The sequence below is a fragment of the Dreissena polymorpha genome, chromosome 1 (assembly GCF_020536995.1).
Source record: "Dreissena polymorpha isolate Duluth1 chromosome 1, UMN_Dpol_1.0, whole genome shotgun sequence".
Taxonomy (NCBI): domain Eukaryota; kingdom Metazoa; phylum Mollusca; class Bivalvia; order Myida; family Dreissenidae; genus Dreissena; species Dreissena polymorpha.
Genome location: NC_068355.1, coordinates 112,344,641 through 112,364,347, shown reverse-complemented (window position 1 = coordinate 112,364,347; position 19,707 = coordinate 112,344,641). Strand labels below are relative to the sequence as shown.

At 37.2% G+C, this 19,707-nt stretch overlaps 3 protein-coding genes across 8 annotated transcripts in view; 1 reads left to right on the top strand and 2 right to left on the bottom strand.

Moving 5' to 3' along the window:
* The window catches only part of LOC127844556 (uncharacterized), an 82,502-nt gene that overhangs the window by 32,726 nt on the left and 30,069 nt on the right, over nucleotides 1-19,707 (top strand). For 5 of the 6 annotated variants that reach the window (XR_008032808.1, XR_008032812.1, XR_008032810.1 and 2 more), the window contains exon 1: nucleotides 19,516-19,617. The exons of the other annotated variant lie outside the window; for it this stretch is intronic. Coding sequence is in view for 2 of the 5 variants with exons in the window: in XM_052374913.1 (XP_052230873.1) it covers nucleotides 19,528-19,617 (90 nt within the window). In the remaining 3 variants the exon portion in view is untranslated. Of the gene's footprint in view, nucleotides 1-19,515; nucleotides 19,618-19,707 lie in introns of those variants that run through there. 6 annotated transcript variants of the gene reach the window in all.
* On the bottom strand, nucleotides 3,366-8,235 carry LOC127844622 (uncharacterized). The gene is made up of 5 exons (XM_052375025.1): nucleotides 8,080-8,235; nucleotides 6,468-6,972; nucleotides 6,268-6,303; nucleotides 5,231-5,369; nucleotides 3,366-4,847 (listed from the first exon to the last, which is right to left on the bottom strand). The coding sequence occupies exons 2-5, from the start codon at nucleotides 6,952-6,954 to the stop codon at nucleotides 4,592-4,594; spliced, it is 918 nt and encodes a 305-aa protein (XP_052230985.1). The 5' UTR covers nucleotides 6,955-6,972; nucleotides 8,080-8,235; the 3' UTR covers nucleotides 3,366-4,591.
* Nucleotides 10,165-13,664, bottom strand: LOC127845127 (uncharacterized). Its single transcript, XM_052375881.1, has 2 exons — nucleotides 13,146-13,664; nucleotides 10,165-10,182 (listed from the first exon to the last, which is right to left on the bottom strand). The coding sequence occupies exons 1-2, from the start codon at nucleotides 13,662-13,664 to the stop codon at nucleotides 10,165-10,167; spliced, it is 537 nt and encodes a 178-aa protein (XP_052231841.1).

Genomic DNA, 19,707 nt, shown 5'->3' with positions numbered 1-19,707 from the left:
GCCATCGTGTAGATCGAGTTCTGGTCCATATACATGTCAAATTTCAGCAAAAGTTACCGACCAGTTTTCAAGACTCCCAAATCGCTGCTATACGCTGGAGCTTAACGAATTTTAGCCCCCTTTATCATTCGTTCGATTGAACGTCATCAATGATGACGTCCAATACAACACTCATTCCATAAATAATAACATCAAACAGTGATCATTTCATGCATTAAAACTTAAGAATGCTAAATGCAATATAAAAATATCAGATAGGTTCACTTTTTACGAATATGATTTTTTAAATAATAACACCATACCATACACATGGGATATGTCATTTACGGGATTTTAAACCTACTGAGTGCCGAAATAAGGGTATTTGACAAACTTTATATTTTTATTTACTGAATACGGGTTTGACATGCATTTCAACTGGCTTAATGTGATTAGAAATTGCTTATGCAAAGACGTTGAATCCGCCATCGATCACTTCGAGTGTATTTGTGACTGATTTGTAATTTCTATGTTTTCAGTTGTGTACGTTCCATGAAAAATATTACTGCTGGGCAAAACATTTAGTTTAGCATGTGTTTAAACCCACATCACTTTGATTTGACCATTTTAGGGCGCGACCCCAGCAGTAATATTTATAAATGTGTTTGTCGTGCTGAATGAAATGTCCTGTGTTCCTATTCCTTTATTGGAGGCTTTGTTATAAGCATGCGTTTCGCGTCACAGTGTTTTAACCACTTATAACTAAGCCTCGCTCTGTGAAAAGGGGGTTAAATGCATGTGCATAAAGTGTAGTCCCAGATTGCAGTCCGCACAGGCAAACCATTGACTATACGTTCCGCATTTATGATATTTTTGTTTTAAGAAGGTCTGTTCTAAGAAAAAATCTAATTTAAGGGAAAGTGTCGCCCCTGATTAGCCTGTGCGGACAGCTGGGAAGACACTAAACACACATGCATTAAACCCCTTTTTCACAGAGCACGGCTCAATTCGATAATATCAAACAGAATGAATCTTTAAAATATTTGACTGTTACGATCGCATTATACAACTATGAATTTAAAGGAAGGCCCATACACCAGCCAGTGAGCCACGCAAATATACAAACCACCATTCATGCGTTTGTGTTCACGTTGGTCAGCTTTAACCAATTTATACCTAGTGGACTCTCCCATCCTTTTAATTTGGATCAATTTATTTCCAAAATTAGGGATGTCTAGTATATTAATTTCAATATTTAGAATATTTCTTACAGAGAGTCCTTTAAGCAAACAACGCAGACCCCGATGAGACGCCGCATCATGCGGCGTCTCATCTGGGTCTTCGATGTTTGCCAAGTCCTTTTTTCTAGACGCTAGGCATAAATGGGTTAAGGTCTAAAACCATTGAAGAACTAATAATGAATACAGGGCTGAAAGAATAAATCGATATCTGAATCACATCGTATTACGCATTACGTCGGTGACAGAGTGTGCTGTCGAAGACAGACAGTTAGACACGACCTCGAACAATAGGTACCGGTAGGTTATAAATTCGGTCGGTATTATTATATCACGCAAGTAAGGCAAAAACCATTGCTACGAACATATTGTCCATTGACTGAGGACGCCACCAGTTAATTTTGGACTCGTTTTTCAAGTTATTAAAGAAATGTGAACGAGTTAAAAGAGACAGTTTCCGAAACATCATTGAAAATGACTGGTTTTTGTTCAAAATATCTCAAGTTTGAAATAAATGACTGGATTTCGTGTATACTAACGCATTTATCCCTTGGGGATACGTAAGCCAAATATCCGCCCCTTGAGTTGTTTCATAAATTTACATGTCACAGGCGTCCAAACTGACCCCGTCGAAAAAGAATTGATACCGTAGTAAGCAGATATGTATTTTTAACGCTGTATAAGATGCTAACGAAGATGACAGATTGTCAAAAGAACTATTTTGCTTATTTCTCACTTCTTTTTGTACTTCTATACACAAATAAGAATCGAAATTGTCCTTTGTAAAATATTCTCAAGACAGGAAGGTTATGCATGCTGCAGGTGTATGAATATATGTTCAATAACTCAAACATATAATCAAGCACGCTCACTGGTTTGGCCATATGCCCATACATTTTATCAAGCACGCTCACTTGTTTGGCCACATGCCCATACAGATTATCCAACACACTCACTGGTTTGGCCATATGCCCATACAGATTATCAAGCACGCTCACTTGTTTGGCCACATGCCCATACATATTATCAAGCACGCTCACTTGTTTGGCCATATGCCCATACAGATTATCAAGCACGCTCACTGGTTTGGCCATATGCCCATACAGATTATCAAGCACGCTCACTTGTTTGGCCACATGCCCATACATATTATCAAGCACGCTCACTGGTTTGGCCATATGCCCATACAGATTATCAAGCACGCTCACTTGTTTGGCCATATGCCCATACATATTATCAAGCACGCTCACTTGTTTGGCCACATGCCCATACATATTATCAAGCACGCTCACTGGTTTGGCCACATGTCCATACATATTATCAAGCACGCTCACTAGTTTGGCCATATGCCCATACAGATTATCAAGCACGCTCACTTGTTTGGCCATATGCCCATACAGATTATCAAGAAGAGAGAAATAAACAAAATAGTTATTTTGACAATCTGTCATCTTCGTTAGCATCTTATACAGCGTTTCTGCCATCATTGGCATCATTTAAAATACAAATCTGCCTACTACGGCATCATTTTTTTATCGACGGTCTGAGAACAGTTTCAGAGGTGTTAATCACATGACAAACAAGTGCCGACGTCCATGCCTAGAAAGGTATTTTTCCGTGTTATACTGCTCTTTTTTACTTGTATTATTTTTTAAATACCGCTAACTTACCAGCAATATAAGCACACACGTGATTTAAAGCGTTTAGTTCGTTTGAATATTCGCTCTATATCTCGACTTTACTCGCTGCGAAGCTTTAATTAGGTCACCTAGCTAAGAAATTTCTAAGTGTGCTTATATAATTGAGAATGCTGGCTTTTGGTCCATGTTTACTCAAACTAACGAAATGCTTGCAAAGGAGAAAAAAGAAAAGATCATTTTATCGATACAAATACAAAAATTACAGCGCGGATCAACTGAAAAAATATGTCAAATACATACACGCATGTGGTCTTCGAACAGATGCGTTTTAGTTAACCCATTTATGCCTAGCGTCCTGAAAAAAGGACATTGCAAACAGCGAAGACCCAGATGAGACGCCGCATAATGCGGCGTCTCATCTGGGTCTGCGCTGTTTGCTTAAATGAATTTCTTTATGAAATATTCTAAATATAGAAATAAATATACTTGAAACCCCTAATTTTGGAAATAAATTGATCCAATATAGAAGGATGGGAGAGTCCACTGGGCATAAATGGGTTAATAGAGGTTTTTGGAATACAGCTATAATACAGCATTATTTGATTCATATTTATCTTTTTTCATCTCCATCATACAAAATACATTGCTTTCAGATAATATAATATTTTAATAAAAATCTTATAAAATACATGTGAAATGCACAAATATATACAATTTCTGATACGTCATGAGCGATGACGTTTATTTAGTGCAGATATCGTGTTATTTTAATGAATATCAGTTACAGATATAACCATGCTTTAAACCATAAACACAAATGAACACTACATCTCACAAAAACGTATAACGCTAAAACAGGATATAACATAACGACGTCATGTTGACGTAAATAAAGTACACTAAAATAATATGGCACCTTTATAAAAATCATTCAGAAATGAATCAACAAGAAACAGTACATAAATAATGAGAGATAAATAATTAATGTAACTTATAATACTGATAAGAGAATAATAAGGTTCCATAATTAAATTTAAAAAAAAATGCCTCATAACTCTCTTATTTCTGTCTTCGGCAGTAGTAATACTGATTATGTTTGTAACTTGTGCATGCTGATGAGAGAACTGATGTTTATGAAGACGATGATTATTATGACGATAGATATGGCTATTTAAATAACTTTATTATCATTATCATTGTAAAAATAGTAGAGGTAGTAGAAGTAGTTTTAGTAGTAGGGGTAGAAGCAGGAGTTGAAGTAGTAGAATAAGTAGCCGTAGTACTACTACTACTACTACTACAATTGAAGTAGAAGTAGAAGTATTAGTTGTTGTTGTTGTTCTTGTAGAAGTAGTACTAGTTGTTGTAGTTGTAGTAGTAGTAGTAGTAGTAGTAGTAGTAGTAGTAGTAGTAGTAGTAGAAGTAGTAGTAGTAGTAGTGGTAGTGGTAGTAGTAGTAGTAGTTGTAGCAGCAGCAGCAGCAGTAGTAGTTGTAGTAGTACTAGCAGACGCAGCAGCAGCAGCAGCAGTAATAGTTGTAGTAGTAGTAGTAGTAGTAGTAGTAGTAATAGTAGTAGTAGTAGAAGTAGTAGTAGTAGTAGTAGTAGTAGAAGTAGTAGTAGAAGTAGTTGTAGAAGTAGTAGTAGGAATAGTAGAAGTAAAAGTAGTAGTAGTGGTAGCAGTACAGACGCCGAATGTCTTTTTAAAACATAGTTCTTGTTAAACTGCAGAAAGATCAATTCTTTTTCAAGTTCAGCATGGGTGGTTTGGTCAGTCGGTGCTCGCTCTGAATGACGCATTTCTCGCCACTTGAACCCGCTTCTGGCATAGCCTCTACATTTTGTTGATTTCCAGACGTGTCTCTTCGTGCAACGTTTCCTTTCATCCTGGTGAGGAGTTGCATGAAGTTTATGTCTTCTCCGGGACGTGATTTTTCGAGTTTTTCTACCTCTTCCAGTAGTGCCTGTTCCATCCACGATCCTTTGACATCACTGCAAAGAGGAAGCAACCAGATAAACAGGCATATTAACTAATTTCTTGATATGCACATTGCTATTATAATGTATCTTTTCTGGATCAATAAATATGTTAAAACTAAATACGCATACTATGTTCAAGATGGAAATGTGTTCATTATCCCTGTTGTTTGAACGTTTTATTGTTTTGAAGAAATCATTAAGAACACATTCATATGTTTTTTTTAATATATATTTTGTTCGTTAAATAATTTCATCAATACAAAATGCTCTTCAAAATCACGCGTGTCCTCAGTCATGTCCCTTATAAGACACGTTTCACATTAAACCATTTGCTCTGACATATCAACTGTACACAATTACAAATAAAGTAACAACAAACATTGAAAAAAAAATACCTGTACGACACCATGCCAGGAGTTGTTCCATAGACAATTATGAAGTTTTGTGGTACGTCAGATAGCTGGATTGTTTCTGGTGGCACAAATGTAACGTGTTCACCTTGGTATTTCGGGGCAGCTTCACTCTCTGTATCAGCTATTCACAGAACGTAACATACCATTAAATACGTATTCGAAGCACATACTGATTTAAATTTTGGTGATATTGGTATAATTTAATGTTATTATTGCAGACACAGAAAATAATCACCATAATTCTCTTGAGTGTTCTAATGTTGTCATTTTTGAAATCTTTTCTTTTCACACTGTCATCAGTTTATCTAAAAGTTTTTTTCGGTATTTTCACCATGGCTGTATTGATTTTTATTAAGCATACATTAAGTTTTAAGCTTATTCATGTAAGCCATGTAATCGGGCATTTTTTCTCCGTGTTTTAATACTTCTACATAAAATGCATTTATTGTCTGGAGAGTACACAATATGATGCTTAGTTCTGAAATGTTTAAAACAAGCAGAGACTTAGATTAGACTTGCATATATTTCACTTTATTGTATAAGTTCTAATTAACTAGTTCTTATTAGGGCTTTGTCAATCTTTAATCCGGTTTTAATACCGAATTTCGCATTCGACCGTTCTAATACGATGATCAGAGATGTAATTTTATGTAACTTGTATCGCGTATGTATTGATATTATCGGTCTCGTTATTTTATTTTTTGGGGGGTTGGTCTAGTCTTATATTGTCTAAATTCCATAAATTGTTAACATAAATAATTACGTTTCCAATCTGCAGCTTTTAAAGATTAAGACCGGTGGACTTTTTCCCTTGGTGATGGCTGTTGAGTTGGTTTTCTGTTTTTCTAGCCTAAATGCATTTGTCATGAAACGTATTATTGATATAACAAACAAGAGGTCGTAAATTATTGAATCTTAATTTATAACATAACATTTAATTGTAAAAATTATTTTCATTACGCATGTTTAATATTTTGATAATGTTTCCTAGTTTTCAGTAAAAGAGAATTTTAACGTACCTGACTCGACTACCTCCATAGGGACGCCTGCGTCTTCTTAAAATGAAAAAAGAAAAGATTGTCGATTTGAAGCATGTTATATTAAGACAGCATTTATACTCATGCACGTTATACAAAGATAATAGTTTCAGCTCTAGAATTATGTTGTGTATATAGTAACACTGGTATAAATTAATACAAACTTAAATAAGTTAACTTACCCTGCGGTCCTCTACACGATTCCAGAAGAATTATAACGGTCTTATTTTTTAATGTTTCACAGGTTTGTAGAAAGTTAAGCAGCTCGCTGATATATAACTGCTCTGTTTCCTTTTCTCCAACAAGAGATATGTAACTGCCCTTACTGTCTACTCCTCCATGAGAACAAATGGCAACCACGAGTAGGTTGTTTTCACGCTTAATATTGTCTCCTGGCTGTGCAGATTTGATATGGCATTTGATACAGCAAGAAGCATTCAACTTTTGGATCGACGTTGGTCTTTTATCATGATCCCAATCGCCTAGGCTTATATCACGATTACAATCTGCATTAAATTGAGAAAACCCAAATTTATTTACAAAGACTGTGTGAAGGATCTGTCTTTCAGCACAAGCACCTTTACGGTGTCCATGAAAATGTTTGTTATTTTCGCCTTCATTGACAATAATTATCACATCTCTAATTCCGGGGGTTGTTGATGTTGCCATGGTGTTTTATTGGTGTTCCTGTAAGACAAGAAAATGTGTACCAAACTATGCATACACACCCGTATTGAATGGTGCAGTCAACTTCAAGAATAATCTTAAACGGGCGGGCGAATAAATCCATGTTATTTTTATTGTATGTTCAAGTATATGGAGTTTGTCTTTTCTTAACCAAAAGCTATACATATTCAACATTGCCAAATAATGTGTTATGGAGACATTGAATAAGTTGTTATTATGATGTCTCCGAATATAGACACATAAAAAGCATGTAAAAGGAAATCACAGAAATTGAAATAAAAACATATCATCAAGATATTGTTATAAACAAAATTTAACTAATTTTACAAAATAGCATTTAACAAATAAGTAAAATTTACATAAAATATTTGAAAAATAAGACAAACGGACAAACTAAAACATTTTGCTTTCATTTCGAAAACGCGGTTGTTTTTGGAACAGCGTAACTTGTCCATATAATCAATATTTGATCGTGAAATACATTTGACAGTATCATATTTTCGCCATTAACAATCTTGGTCTTAAATTTTAAGAATCCAAATTAACCTGTATATAGAAATTAAAAGCCACTGCTTGCGGTATTTCGCTTATATCCTTTAAGAATGCTCTTATTTCTATTAAATGACGCCGTTTATTAATGCATGATTAACTTTATTCAAAAGCGAAAGTAAAGCTCGAAAAAACATTCGACTTAAATGTCACAACATATTTAAAATCCTAAGCTATTCCTAACATTGTTCTTCATAATAACCAGTGTTAATAACAGACTCTTACATCAATAAACATTTCGTCTACGTTCGATCAAATCAATCATAATAATACATACTGGGCTTTATTTTTATGTGACATATATGTAGTCAATGCGGAAGTATGGTTCATTTGACATGAAATGTATTATAAATATATGTTAATATATTATTAAATTATAAAAGATGCATTACTTTCGAACAAAAATTTTAAAGCTAAATCTCAACCTAAATTTAATTACAAGCAATAGTTGTTTTAATTGAGAGTGTTAAAATAGTATAAATAGGTTTTCCTTAATTTCATGTGTAACCGATTTTAACTTAGACTTTTTTGAAAAAGCAATAACAAAAAATCCCTTACCTTTGATGCCTTGAGGCTGAAATACAATATTTAAGTGTTTTAGATTTTAATAAATTCAACATATGAGGACGTCTTTAGTTTGACATGTTGGACACAGAAGTTTCTACGTGATCTCTCACAAATCTTTAAAATATATTGACTTTATATATAGACTACTTTCGGTTTAATTAAGGTGTCTTTCGTGTTTTTCCAATAATGGTGTAATATGCGGGTTTCCAAAGCATTTTGCAATATTTGGGGATACCAAAATATCCTAATTCTCAACTTGTGTTTAGTAACATAAAACGCACTGTTGTAGACCTTCAGCATGTGACGTTTCAACAGTGTGGGCGTAAAATTAGTGTGATGTTTTTTATTTATCTTGTTTTGTTAAGAACTGTGATTTGCTAAGTTTGCTGTCTGGTAAACACGGTCGTATGGTATATATGTTTCAATCAGCCAACAATTCTGATGGATTTTGAGTTTATGTATATACACAAACATATATATTTGAACCGATATCCTGACGTGTGTTAAAGCTTGCTTTCATATGTGTCGTGTTCTGGGAAAATTGGGCTTAATGCATGTGCGTAAAGTGTCGTCCCAGTCCGCACAGGCTTATCAGGGACGACACTTTCCGCCTAAACTTGATTTTCGGTAAGGAGGGACTTCCTTGAAACTAAAAATACCATAATCTGGGACGACACTTTACGCACATGCATTCAGCCCAGTTTTGTCAGAACATGACTCATATATTCTGCCATGTTAAGTTAGCCATTTAACTACTAAAGTACGGATATTTATTAACATTCACGCGTTGTTGTATGTATCCCAATGGGGCTAGGGTGTATTATTTACACAATGATAAGCATCAAACTCACATAAAAGGTATACTTAGGATTTTCATATCTTTTTTTGTTGCCAACTAAGGAGGACATTACCTCGTACACAGCCGGTCATTGCGGTCACACAATTTGTTGTTGTCATGGGACCGATATGCCATGCATTTCAGAATAGTGTACACTTGAAAACGTTGTGTTAGAATAAAATCAATAGAACTTAATTGCAATGAACACTGAAATGGAGTTGTGTACGTTTATTATGTTTATTATGTGTCAACGACCACGTGACAGACTGAACAGGCTTACATGGGACGACACCAGACGCACATACATCACGCCCAGTGTCCCCAGAGCGAGGTTAATAATTTATGGTACACAATAGCGCGATTTCATCTTCCTTTGTCAATATACGGTTATTGTATGATTGACCTCTGTGGAAGTATCTATTCTCAACGTTCTCCTTCAGTGAAGATTATCAGAACAACAGCATGGTTCGTTTGTAAGTGTGGCACCAACGTAGCAAAACGTTCCAAGTACGTATGAACAAGCATGTATAGAAACGTATCGTTACGTACGTCAGTCATTTCATATACATCAGTCACGGTCTTTAAAGCAAATTAACCATGCACGGTGTTTTAAGATTCTAGATTTCTACATTGACTTGGGGAATAAGTCAGCTAGAGAAACGACGGCACTTGAATTTCCGACGTTTCGGAAATAATGAATCAATTGGGTAAGCTCGGGGTTAGACATCTTCAACATTCTCGTTGCACTTCGATGGTCGATAATGATTAAAAAGATTCATTACGTTTTTTAATCGTAGCTGAACAAATTGTGCAAGTGCTAACTGGACTGAAGATAATGCATGTATTATTTGTGTATAAGCGGTATCACATGTTCAATCTTGTTAATTCACGCTTATCGAAATAATGTTTGTGTGTGCGACTTTTATTTAAGGCATAATCATGACAACGCAATATATAAAATAATAATTTGCTGGACCAACTACCTCAGACTTTGTGTATTTAAAAAATCGTGATTATAAAATAAGGTTTGCTCCGTGAAAACGGGGCTTACTGCACAGGCTATACTTTACCAAACTTTACGCATGTAGTGTTTCATCTACAGAATACACTAGTTAGCACCATTAAAGGAACTCCATTTAAGGAACAAACACCATTGAAGGTTATACTGGTTTTATTTACATCCGTACTCGTCAAGCATACAAAACAGTCTGTCCCTGAACATGCTATCAAAGAGGCATTCATGCCGTAGGCGTGTCCTGCAAGTAGGCGTGGCCAGTGCAAGCTATACCACAATCCCTCCTTTTTTTTCAAACCAAATAATGCATGATCAACAAATATATACTCTAAACATAAACCCATACGTTCACAAACAATTCATGATAACAAATTACACCATGCATTTATGAAACAATCTAAACTAAATTTAATCAAAACAAAAACATCACAAATGAAAACATTTTATCAATGAAAATAAAATAGCACGCCGCTTGTACTAGCAATGTTCTCACACAATTCCCTTTTATCGTTAACATGAAAGTAATGAGCGACCACACTGGCTGTTAATCAATTTCCGTTTATAAGCCATTTTACACTCGGAGCATGATACACATGTCAGTTTAATAGAAATTTACTAGCATCCGCGGGATAAGCGCCACGTGTGTTGTCTCGAATGAACACCAGTAAATTACATGCCTATTTAGCGGTGCATTTACACCAGTTTGAAATCATTAAATTTCTCGGGCATTTTCCGAACCCTTATCGGTCTGTCTTTACCCGCAGATGATACATTAATTTGACAATGTTCACTTTTAGAATTGTTTACATTTGAGTCTGTCTGAGGATTTTGTTCATTCATTTTTTTCATATGCGTTACATTTCGCCGATACTCGGTACCATCATCGGCACGTACAACCACGCTATTCCCGTTCTTATCTATAACCGTGTACTTATCGGAACTGAACGGAGTGTCGAGTTTATTGTTTCTATTTTGCTTCAAAAGAACCTTGTCGCCTGGTACAATTTCGCTCTCTTTTGCATTTCGTTTCGCGTCGGAGTATACTTTCCCTTTCCCCTTTTTCTCGGAATCACGATCACGTATTTCGCTATCTTCCCGCCTATACGTATTAATTTCAGGAACACATGTTCTTATCTTACGACCGAACAGCATCTCAGCAGGTGACATACCCGTTACTGAATGGGGTGTGCTTCGATACATTATCAGGTAATCATCGAGGTCTAATCGCCAATTACGATTTTGACTTTGAGATATGCGTAGTCGCTTTAGTATTGAACGGTTCTGACGTTCAACCTCCCCATTTGCTTGCGGCCACAAGGGAGTATTTCGCCTGTGTTCGATTCCTTGAAACTGCAAATAATTTTCGAAATGCTCGCAAACAAAACTACTAGCATTGTCTGTACGTAGAGATAATGGCAAGCCATGCGTCAAAAACCATTTCCTTAATATTGACACTAGTTTTTCGCTAGTTATTACTTTGGTGACCTCAAGCTCTACATACCTACTGTAATAGTCGACACAAACAAAAATGTAATCACCTGATGGCAACGGACCTAATACGTCCGCGGCTAAATCTTGCCATGGGGCACTTGGTAGCTCGGTTCTCGTCATCGGTTCGGGATTTGTTGACTGGCTTACCAACTGACAGCCATAACACATTTTACAGTAATTTTCAATTTCCTTATCAATACCCGGCCACCAAACTTTGGTCCTCAAGTTGCTTTTCATCAACACGATTCCCGGATGACCTATGTGACCTAAGTCTAATACGCGTTTGCGTAATTCACGCGGGACAACGATTCGCGTACCCCTAAGTACTAAGTAACCAATTACACACAGTTCATCTTTGATATGTATGAACTGATTTTGCTCGTGTTTATCCCACGTCCCGTTCGTCACGCTTTCGCGTAATCTGCTTATCTCATCATCACGAAATGATACCTCTTCTATTTCTCGAGTGGTCATAGCACTGGGTGTTGCTTCGCGCGCAACAAATTTAATGTATTCGTGGTCATCTACACTATCTATTGTCCTAGAACTGTGCTTGAGCGGAAGTCGCGACAGTGCGTCTGCAATATTGTCTCGACCGTTCACATGTTTAACCGTAAATCGGTACGGTTGCAGCCTAAGAACCCATCGCTCAAGTCTAGCGCACGGTTTTGACCTTGGTCCGTAAATGTATTCAAGTGGCTTGTGGTCAGTAAGAAGCTCGAACTCGATACCATAAAGCCATGGATGAAAACGCTCTAATGCCCACACTACGCTTAAACCCTCTTTTTCAGTTTGTGAGTATCTCCTCTCAACATCAGTTAAGCTTCTACTGGCATAACTTATTACGCGGTTTTCCCCATTTTGAACCTGCACGAGCACAGCACCTAGTCCTACTGGACTCGCATCGACTATGACCTTTGTCGGCGCGGTTTTATCGTAATACCCCAATGTTTCGGCACATGCTAGCCTTCTTTTTAATTCTTTGAACGCGTCCTGTTGAGACCGACCCCATTTAAACACCGTTTTCTTTCTTAACAGATCATTTAACGGCGCGGAAATCGTAGATAAATTCGGTATGAATCTTGCGCAAAAATTCACTAAACCGAGGAAACTTCGAACCTCGCTCGCGTTTCGCGGCTCAGGCGCGTTTACTACAGCATCGACCTTGACCTGCGTTGCCCCTATCCCTCTCTCAGACAGCTCATGACCCATAAACACTAACTTATTCATGTAAAATTGACATTTTTCCTTGTTAAGTGTAAAACCTTTGTCTCTCAATACACATAGCACATTATTTAAACATTTATCATGTTGTTCTTTCGTTGCAGTATGGACAATAATGTCATCGGAAATGCTGTTAACACCCTCACAGCCTTGCAATGTTTGTTGCAAAATCATCTGGTACATCTCTGGAGCACATGTTATTCCAAACATTAAACGTTTATACCTGAAAAGTCCACTGTGTGTTGTAAACGTCGTGATTTCTCGTGATTCTGGGGACAGTTCAATTTGATGATACGCGTTTTTAATGTCCAGTTTGCTGAAATACTTGCTGTTATTCATTTCCTGCAACACTTCGTCCACTGTTGGTATTGGATACCTAGTCCTTTGTATGGCTCTGTTTGCCTGCCTCATGTCAACGCAAAGTCGAATGTCGCCATCATTCTTTGGTATTATGACGACAGGGGACACCCACTTCGACGGTCCACTTACGGGTTCAATGACATCTGAGTCGAGTAATTCTTTGATTTTAGCTTCCAACTTCTCTCGTAACTGATATGGCACGCGTCTGGTCGGTTGCACTACAGGTGTTACAGCCTGGTCAATGGGCACTTCAAGTTGATAACCTTTCAGTTTTCCAAGTCCCGTAAATAATTCGTTGTAATTATTAACAACATCCGATATTCCCGGGGTTCCCATTTGACGCACTATTTTAAGTACGCCAAGTCGCATAGCTGTATCACAGCTTAATAAGGACTGTCCAGATCCCTCAATGACAACAAATTCTGCGTCATCTACCGCTACACCCTTGTAAACAATCGTTGACCAAAATACACCAGCAGTCTTCAGTGGTTCCTTAGATCCATAGGCATACAGTTCTGTTTTCCTTGGCTCGTCCCTGCATTTTATGTCATTTCGTTTCAAGAACTCCCACGTTTTCCTATCCACAATGTTGCAGCTGGAACCGGAATCAATGATCGCCTTTATTTGTACACCACCAATTTCGACCATTATCGATGTTGCTGTCGGGTACTTATTGTGTACAGTAAACGTGAACTGTCTGTCATCAGTTGTGTCCACAACTTGACGCACAGTAAGCGGTTTCTTTTTCGACTTTTCACCCGATCGGCATTTAATCGCAAAATGTCCTATCTTGCCACACTTATTGCAGTGCTTTCCACGCGCTGGACACGTGCTGTCTTTTGCAATGTGACCACGTTTCCCACATTTAAAACATTGAACATCATTTTGAATACGATTTTTCCGTGCAAACGTACCTTTTGTTGTTCGGCTTGTTGTTGTGTTTACCGCCTGTGGGCTTTGCTCAATGCATTTCGCCTGATGTTCAGCATTTTCTAAAGTTCTCGCAATGGAACGCAATTCTGTCAGGGTTAAATACCGTCCTTTTTGCAGAAGTTTCCGTCTTAATTCACTTGAAATGCACTTCTCAATCACCTGATCTCTAATTTGCTCATCTGTGTTCTCAAATGCACACGTCTCTGCTTTCTGTCGCAACCGTGTGATATATTGATCTACGGATTCTGTCGGCGACTGATCTAACTTCCGGAACATATGTCTTTCGTAAGGAACATTCGATTGTGGCGCGAAATGCTTGCTTAGCGCATCGACGGCTCTAGCATAAACGTTTGCTCCCTCTCCTTCCGGCAAAGTATAGAATACATCCTGCACTTCCATGCCAGCCATGTGAAGCAACAATGCATGTTTACGGTCATTGTCTTTAATTCCTTTCCCGACAACATACAGTTCAAACGCTCGAAACCAACGCTTCCACTTTGCCGCTAATCCCGACGGTTCACCATGCACATCGAATCGGGGCAAATAGTCGTTTTCTTTTTCCATCATTTAAGACAATGTTATTGAACGTTTAATCCCATCCTCGTCGCCAATTGTAGTGTTTCATCTACAGAATACACTAGTTAGCACCATTAAAGGAACTCCATTTAAGGAACAAACACCATTGAAGGTTATACTGGTTTTATTTACATCCGTACTCGTCAAGCATACAAAACAGTCTGTCCCTGAACATGCTATCAAAGAGGCATTCATGCCGTAGGCGTGTCCTGCAAGTAGGCGTGGCCAGTGCAAGCTATACCACAACGCACATGCATTAAACACTCCGTTTCAACACCCTTGATGCTCAAATACGCTTTGTAATAACAGTGCATTAATTGATAAATTATACACCTGCGCCTACATGCAAACAAATGGGTCATATCTGAAGCTTCCCAAATATGAATAATATTGTAATCGTGCTTTTTTAAATGTCAACTGGAAGGAAAGGAGAGAGTATTAGTATATTGATTTTGGGATCCTTCAAATTACATAGCGCTCTGGGATACCAGAAAACTGGTGCGATGTGTTTGATTAAATCGAAAGAGCATGTAGTTGAAAGATACAGTTTATAAATAGATTAAATAATCCAAATTAAAAATCAAAATAACATGTTCAGTTAAAAAAAAGTCCATTGCGTGAATGTTGATTGTCATTAAAACAATATCTGAATTCACGTGTAAAAATTGCGTGGCATGTTACTGTTTGTTTTTAATATTTATTCCAAGTGAAAACATCCGCAATTAAATGGCTTTTAAGAACATCAATAAATAGTATTTACATGTACATTTCACAGATATGATACGTGCCAAATAGGAAGAAGTATTTATTTTAGTGACAAACTGGTATAAATCGTGTCAATTTCAATTGACTAAGATATGTTTTTATCTACGATTTAATTTAGGGATAAATCTTCTTAACATACATTCTCTGTTTTATGTGTTCGCTTGCGAACAACTACGGTTAATACCGCGTTTTGCAAGTCAGATTTGCTAATGACCCAAAACCTGATAACAGCCGCGTCCGTGCCGAGAAAGAGTTTGCCATTTATGTCAGAGGTTTCAGTTCTTCCACTATATTCAACCACAAAAGGACACATAATGTGCATATCGAATAAAAGTGAATAATTTTCAACGGAGCGTATAAAGAAAACACCATTAAACATGTTTTGAATTATACGTCGAATAATACATTAAGAGAATGTTTATGAATGATTAAAATAGTCCACTATTTGCTGCGTCTGAATCACGTGGTATATAGCGCAGGTCATTCGAAATCTGAGGGTGTTAAGGGAATATATTTACTGCTGATCAACAAGGGATATGGAGAGTCCAGTACACGATCAAGCGTCTGTTGCGCAACATTGATCAACATTGATCGTTGATAGTGCTTGCGGGGTTACATCTGATATGTCTGTGAAACATTATTTTGTTCTCAACAGATAGCGGCGATCGGGAAAAGTTTGTTTATATTCACAGTTCTCACTTTATAAGACGTTGAACATGAGTTCATCAATAACTACAGAAATGTTTTATAAGTAGAACAAGAAATATCTTTTAAAACGATATTCTGCGTAAATGCTGATTTTGAAATAAAGTTTGAAAATTTACGTTTTTTTAAATACTCACATTGAAAACAAAAGTTAAACTATTGTGATTTTATTTAACAATTGTGCATATTCACCATCGAAATATATCGTACATTAATATTTTATTAAACGAAGTATTCTTTGGACACATTAAAATCACACTTTCATAGCCGCGTCATCCGAAAATGGGTCCTATGCTGTTCCAGCCATCGTAGCTAAAGCAATTGCGTAGTCTGGTCAGAGGCGATGCTGTCCGCTATAAAATTACTCAAGGTTTTATGATCTCATGTATCTCCTGACCAGACTGCAAGATGCGCAGGCTGGGTGGTTCTATATCTATGATGGGCGCATATGGCATAAGACCCATTTTAGCAAGACGTGGGTCTTTAAAAATAACGTCATTATAAATGGAACGCTTTAGCACAATGCTTTTCGACATAAGATTGAATACAAAATAGCAAACTGGCAAATTATGGTAGAGTTTTGAGGCGTCCAGGAACAATTTCCAGACTAGCAGACAGAGTACGGTAAACTTGTTGGTTAGATAATGAAACTACTCTCCTCTTATCGTGACACTATATTGTTTTGATAGTGTTTGTCTTTTCATCTTGTTTGCAAAGCTGTGTTTATCGATATTCAATTCTGTCTTCCCAATGACGATTAAGTGACCGATTACAGACCCTGAAATTCTGATTTTAAAACGTAATTGTAAAATTTGTGTCTATGTGTCCTTTGAACATGCGGAGAGTAAACTTGTTACATTCTTTACGCTGTGTTCAGACACAGTGCCTGTACGCTGTGTTCAGACACAGTGCCTGTACGCTGTGTTCAGACACAGTGCCTGTACGCTGTGTTCAGACACAGTGAATCAGCCCAAGTTTATATCCGAATACATTCATTCGTGTCTGCTGTCGTTATGTAATGGTCATTTAAGGTCGTATTGTACATTTTTACTTTGTTTATGGTGTCAACAAAAGTTTTATAAAGAGAATCATGAAATTGTATTCTTAATGTAATAGGTATTCGCTATTCCAACAATGTTCATTTAATATGATGGGGAATGCAAAATTTATTTTTATATTAATTGGTTCTCGTGATACCATTTCGTCATATTTTTATGCTTTAAGAACGTCTAAAATGGACATGTTGTTGTAAATTTTGTTATCTACATCTACATCTACATGTTTACGTTCCAACAATCAATCGATTGCCGATTATCACTGGGCGGCGCTGTCTGAGAGACAGTTGTTAAATAGAAAAATGTACAGTATTAGAGTTAACAAGTAAAAGGTAAAAACAATATTTTACAGTTAAAATAGAACAGCAGATGGGTTACATGTTGACCACCGCCAGCCTCTCTGTGAAGATATCAAGGCTGGGGCTAGATTTGACATAGATTGGTAGAGTGTTCCAGAGTCTTATGGGCCTAGGGAAGCAAGAGTTAGAATGGTACTGAGTATGGGACTGAGGAATGAGATAGTTCATATTTGTAGTGGGGATGAGATGATATTGATCGACTGCAACTGTTTGGACCCTTAATTTGTAGGACATTACCAGGTAGTTATATGACCTTCTGTATTGTAGAGTTTTCCATTCTAATGTTTGTAGCATGAGGGTGACACTACTGGTGTAACTGTAGTTATTGAGGACGTATCTGGCGGCTGACCTTTGGACCCCTTCTAATTTGTTGGTAAGGGTTTTCTGCCATGGGTGCCAAATGTTAGCGCAGTAATCAAGTTGAGGGCGGACGTTAGTGTTGTATGCCGCAGTTTTAACCTTGTGGTTGTCAGTTTTGACATTACGTTGGATGAATCGAAGGGTGAAGACAGCTTTAGAAGTAATGCTATCTATGTATTTTGACCAATTTAGATCTTTGGAGATGGTGATAATTTGCAGCTTCAGTGGGTTTTAACTCAGTGTTGTGAAATCTGAGGGGAAGATGAGTGGGTTCCTTTTCCTAGAAATTCTGAGAATTTCACATTTGTCCGGGTTAAACTCCATTGACCAAGTTTTTTCCCATGTTTCTAGATTTTTGAGGTCATTTTGGAGGGATATGCAGTCAGAGTAGGAATTTATGGTAAGGTAAGCGATTGTATCATCTGCGAACATCCTTACTTTGCATTTTACGGAGTCGGGTAAGTCATTTATATAGGCTAAAAATAGACATGGCCCGAGGACAGACCCCTGGGGAACTCCAGAGAGAACTGGTTGTTCATTGGAGAAGTGACCTTCAACGGCGACTTTCTGCGATCGGTTTGAGAGAAAATATTTTACCCAGTGGGTGGTTTGGGGTTCGACTCCAAGGCCTTGGAGTTTATAATTTAACCTAATGTAATCGACCTTGTCGAAAGACTTGGAGAAAACCATGACAACTACATCTGTTTGTTGACCTTGTTCCTTGTTGTTGAAGAGTTCCTGTGTAAAATTTATTAATTGTGTTTCGCAACTGTGGTGTGACCTGAAGCCATGTTGGAACTGGCTAAGGAGCTGGTGCTTATCGAAGTAGGATATGAGGTAAGAGACTACAATATGTTCGAATAGTTTGGGTGCTATGCAAGTAAGTGAAATAGGCCTGTAATTGCTCGGATTAGATTTTGGACCTTTTTTAAATACTAGGGATACAGTTGTTTTCTTCCAATCATTGGGTACTAATCCAGTTTCAAGGGAGAGTCTGAAAATGTGGGGAAGGATTGGGGCAATTTCAAAGTGGAGCTCTTTGAGGATGCGTGGGGATATTTCATCTGGTCCAGAAGCTTTATGGGGAGATAGACCTGCAAGCAATTTATCCACGCCTGCTGTGGTGACTTCTATTTTATCCATCTTAGGGACCGGAGGTGACAGTATTCTAGAGCATATTTGCTTTAAGCTTAATGGTTGGGGGGGGGGGGAGAAAATACAGATTCAAACTGTTTATTCAGAATATTAGCTTTGTTGACTGGATCAGTATGGGTTATACCATCTGATTTAATGGGGGCTACACCTACATTTTCCATTTTATTGTGCTTTATGAAGCTGTAAAACCTTTTATTACTCCCAGGTTTAGAGTCATGGTCAAATATGACAGATTCCATGTAAGACCAATCTCTGTAACATAAATAGGATGATAAACAGTACACACACATGTCCACCTGTGCGCTAAGACACACTCTTTATAAAATTGAATAGGTAGTGGTTTATTTCAAACTTGCGATAAAAAAAGCTTTAACCTTATTTTGACAAATGAGTTGTTTTAAAGATTAAGCAATAGAGAGCAACTTCAACGTTTTCTGACAGCGCTTTGAATAACTTTCTTAAGCCTTATTATGATAGTATTTATACGCCAAATGGGATTCCCACTTCGGCCTTAAATAGAAACGCATTATTTACGTAAACACACAAAAATAGCTTTATAAAAAGAATCCCAGCTTTCAAATATAGAACTGGGATTTCCAAACAATGTTAAATATAGAACTGGGATTTCCAAACAATGTTTCTTCTGCTACATGCATTTGTAATCATCCGCATATGATTCAGACTTTTCACCAGGTTAGTCATTTCATTTCTTTTTATAATTATTATCTTAGGCGTATGCACATTGTTTGTAGGCAGGTTATGAACACGCTAGGCGAGCGATTT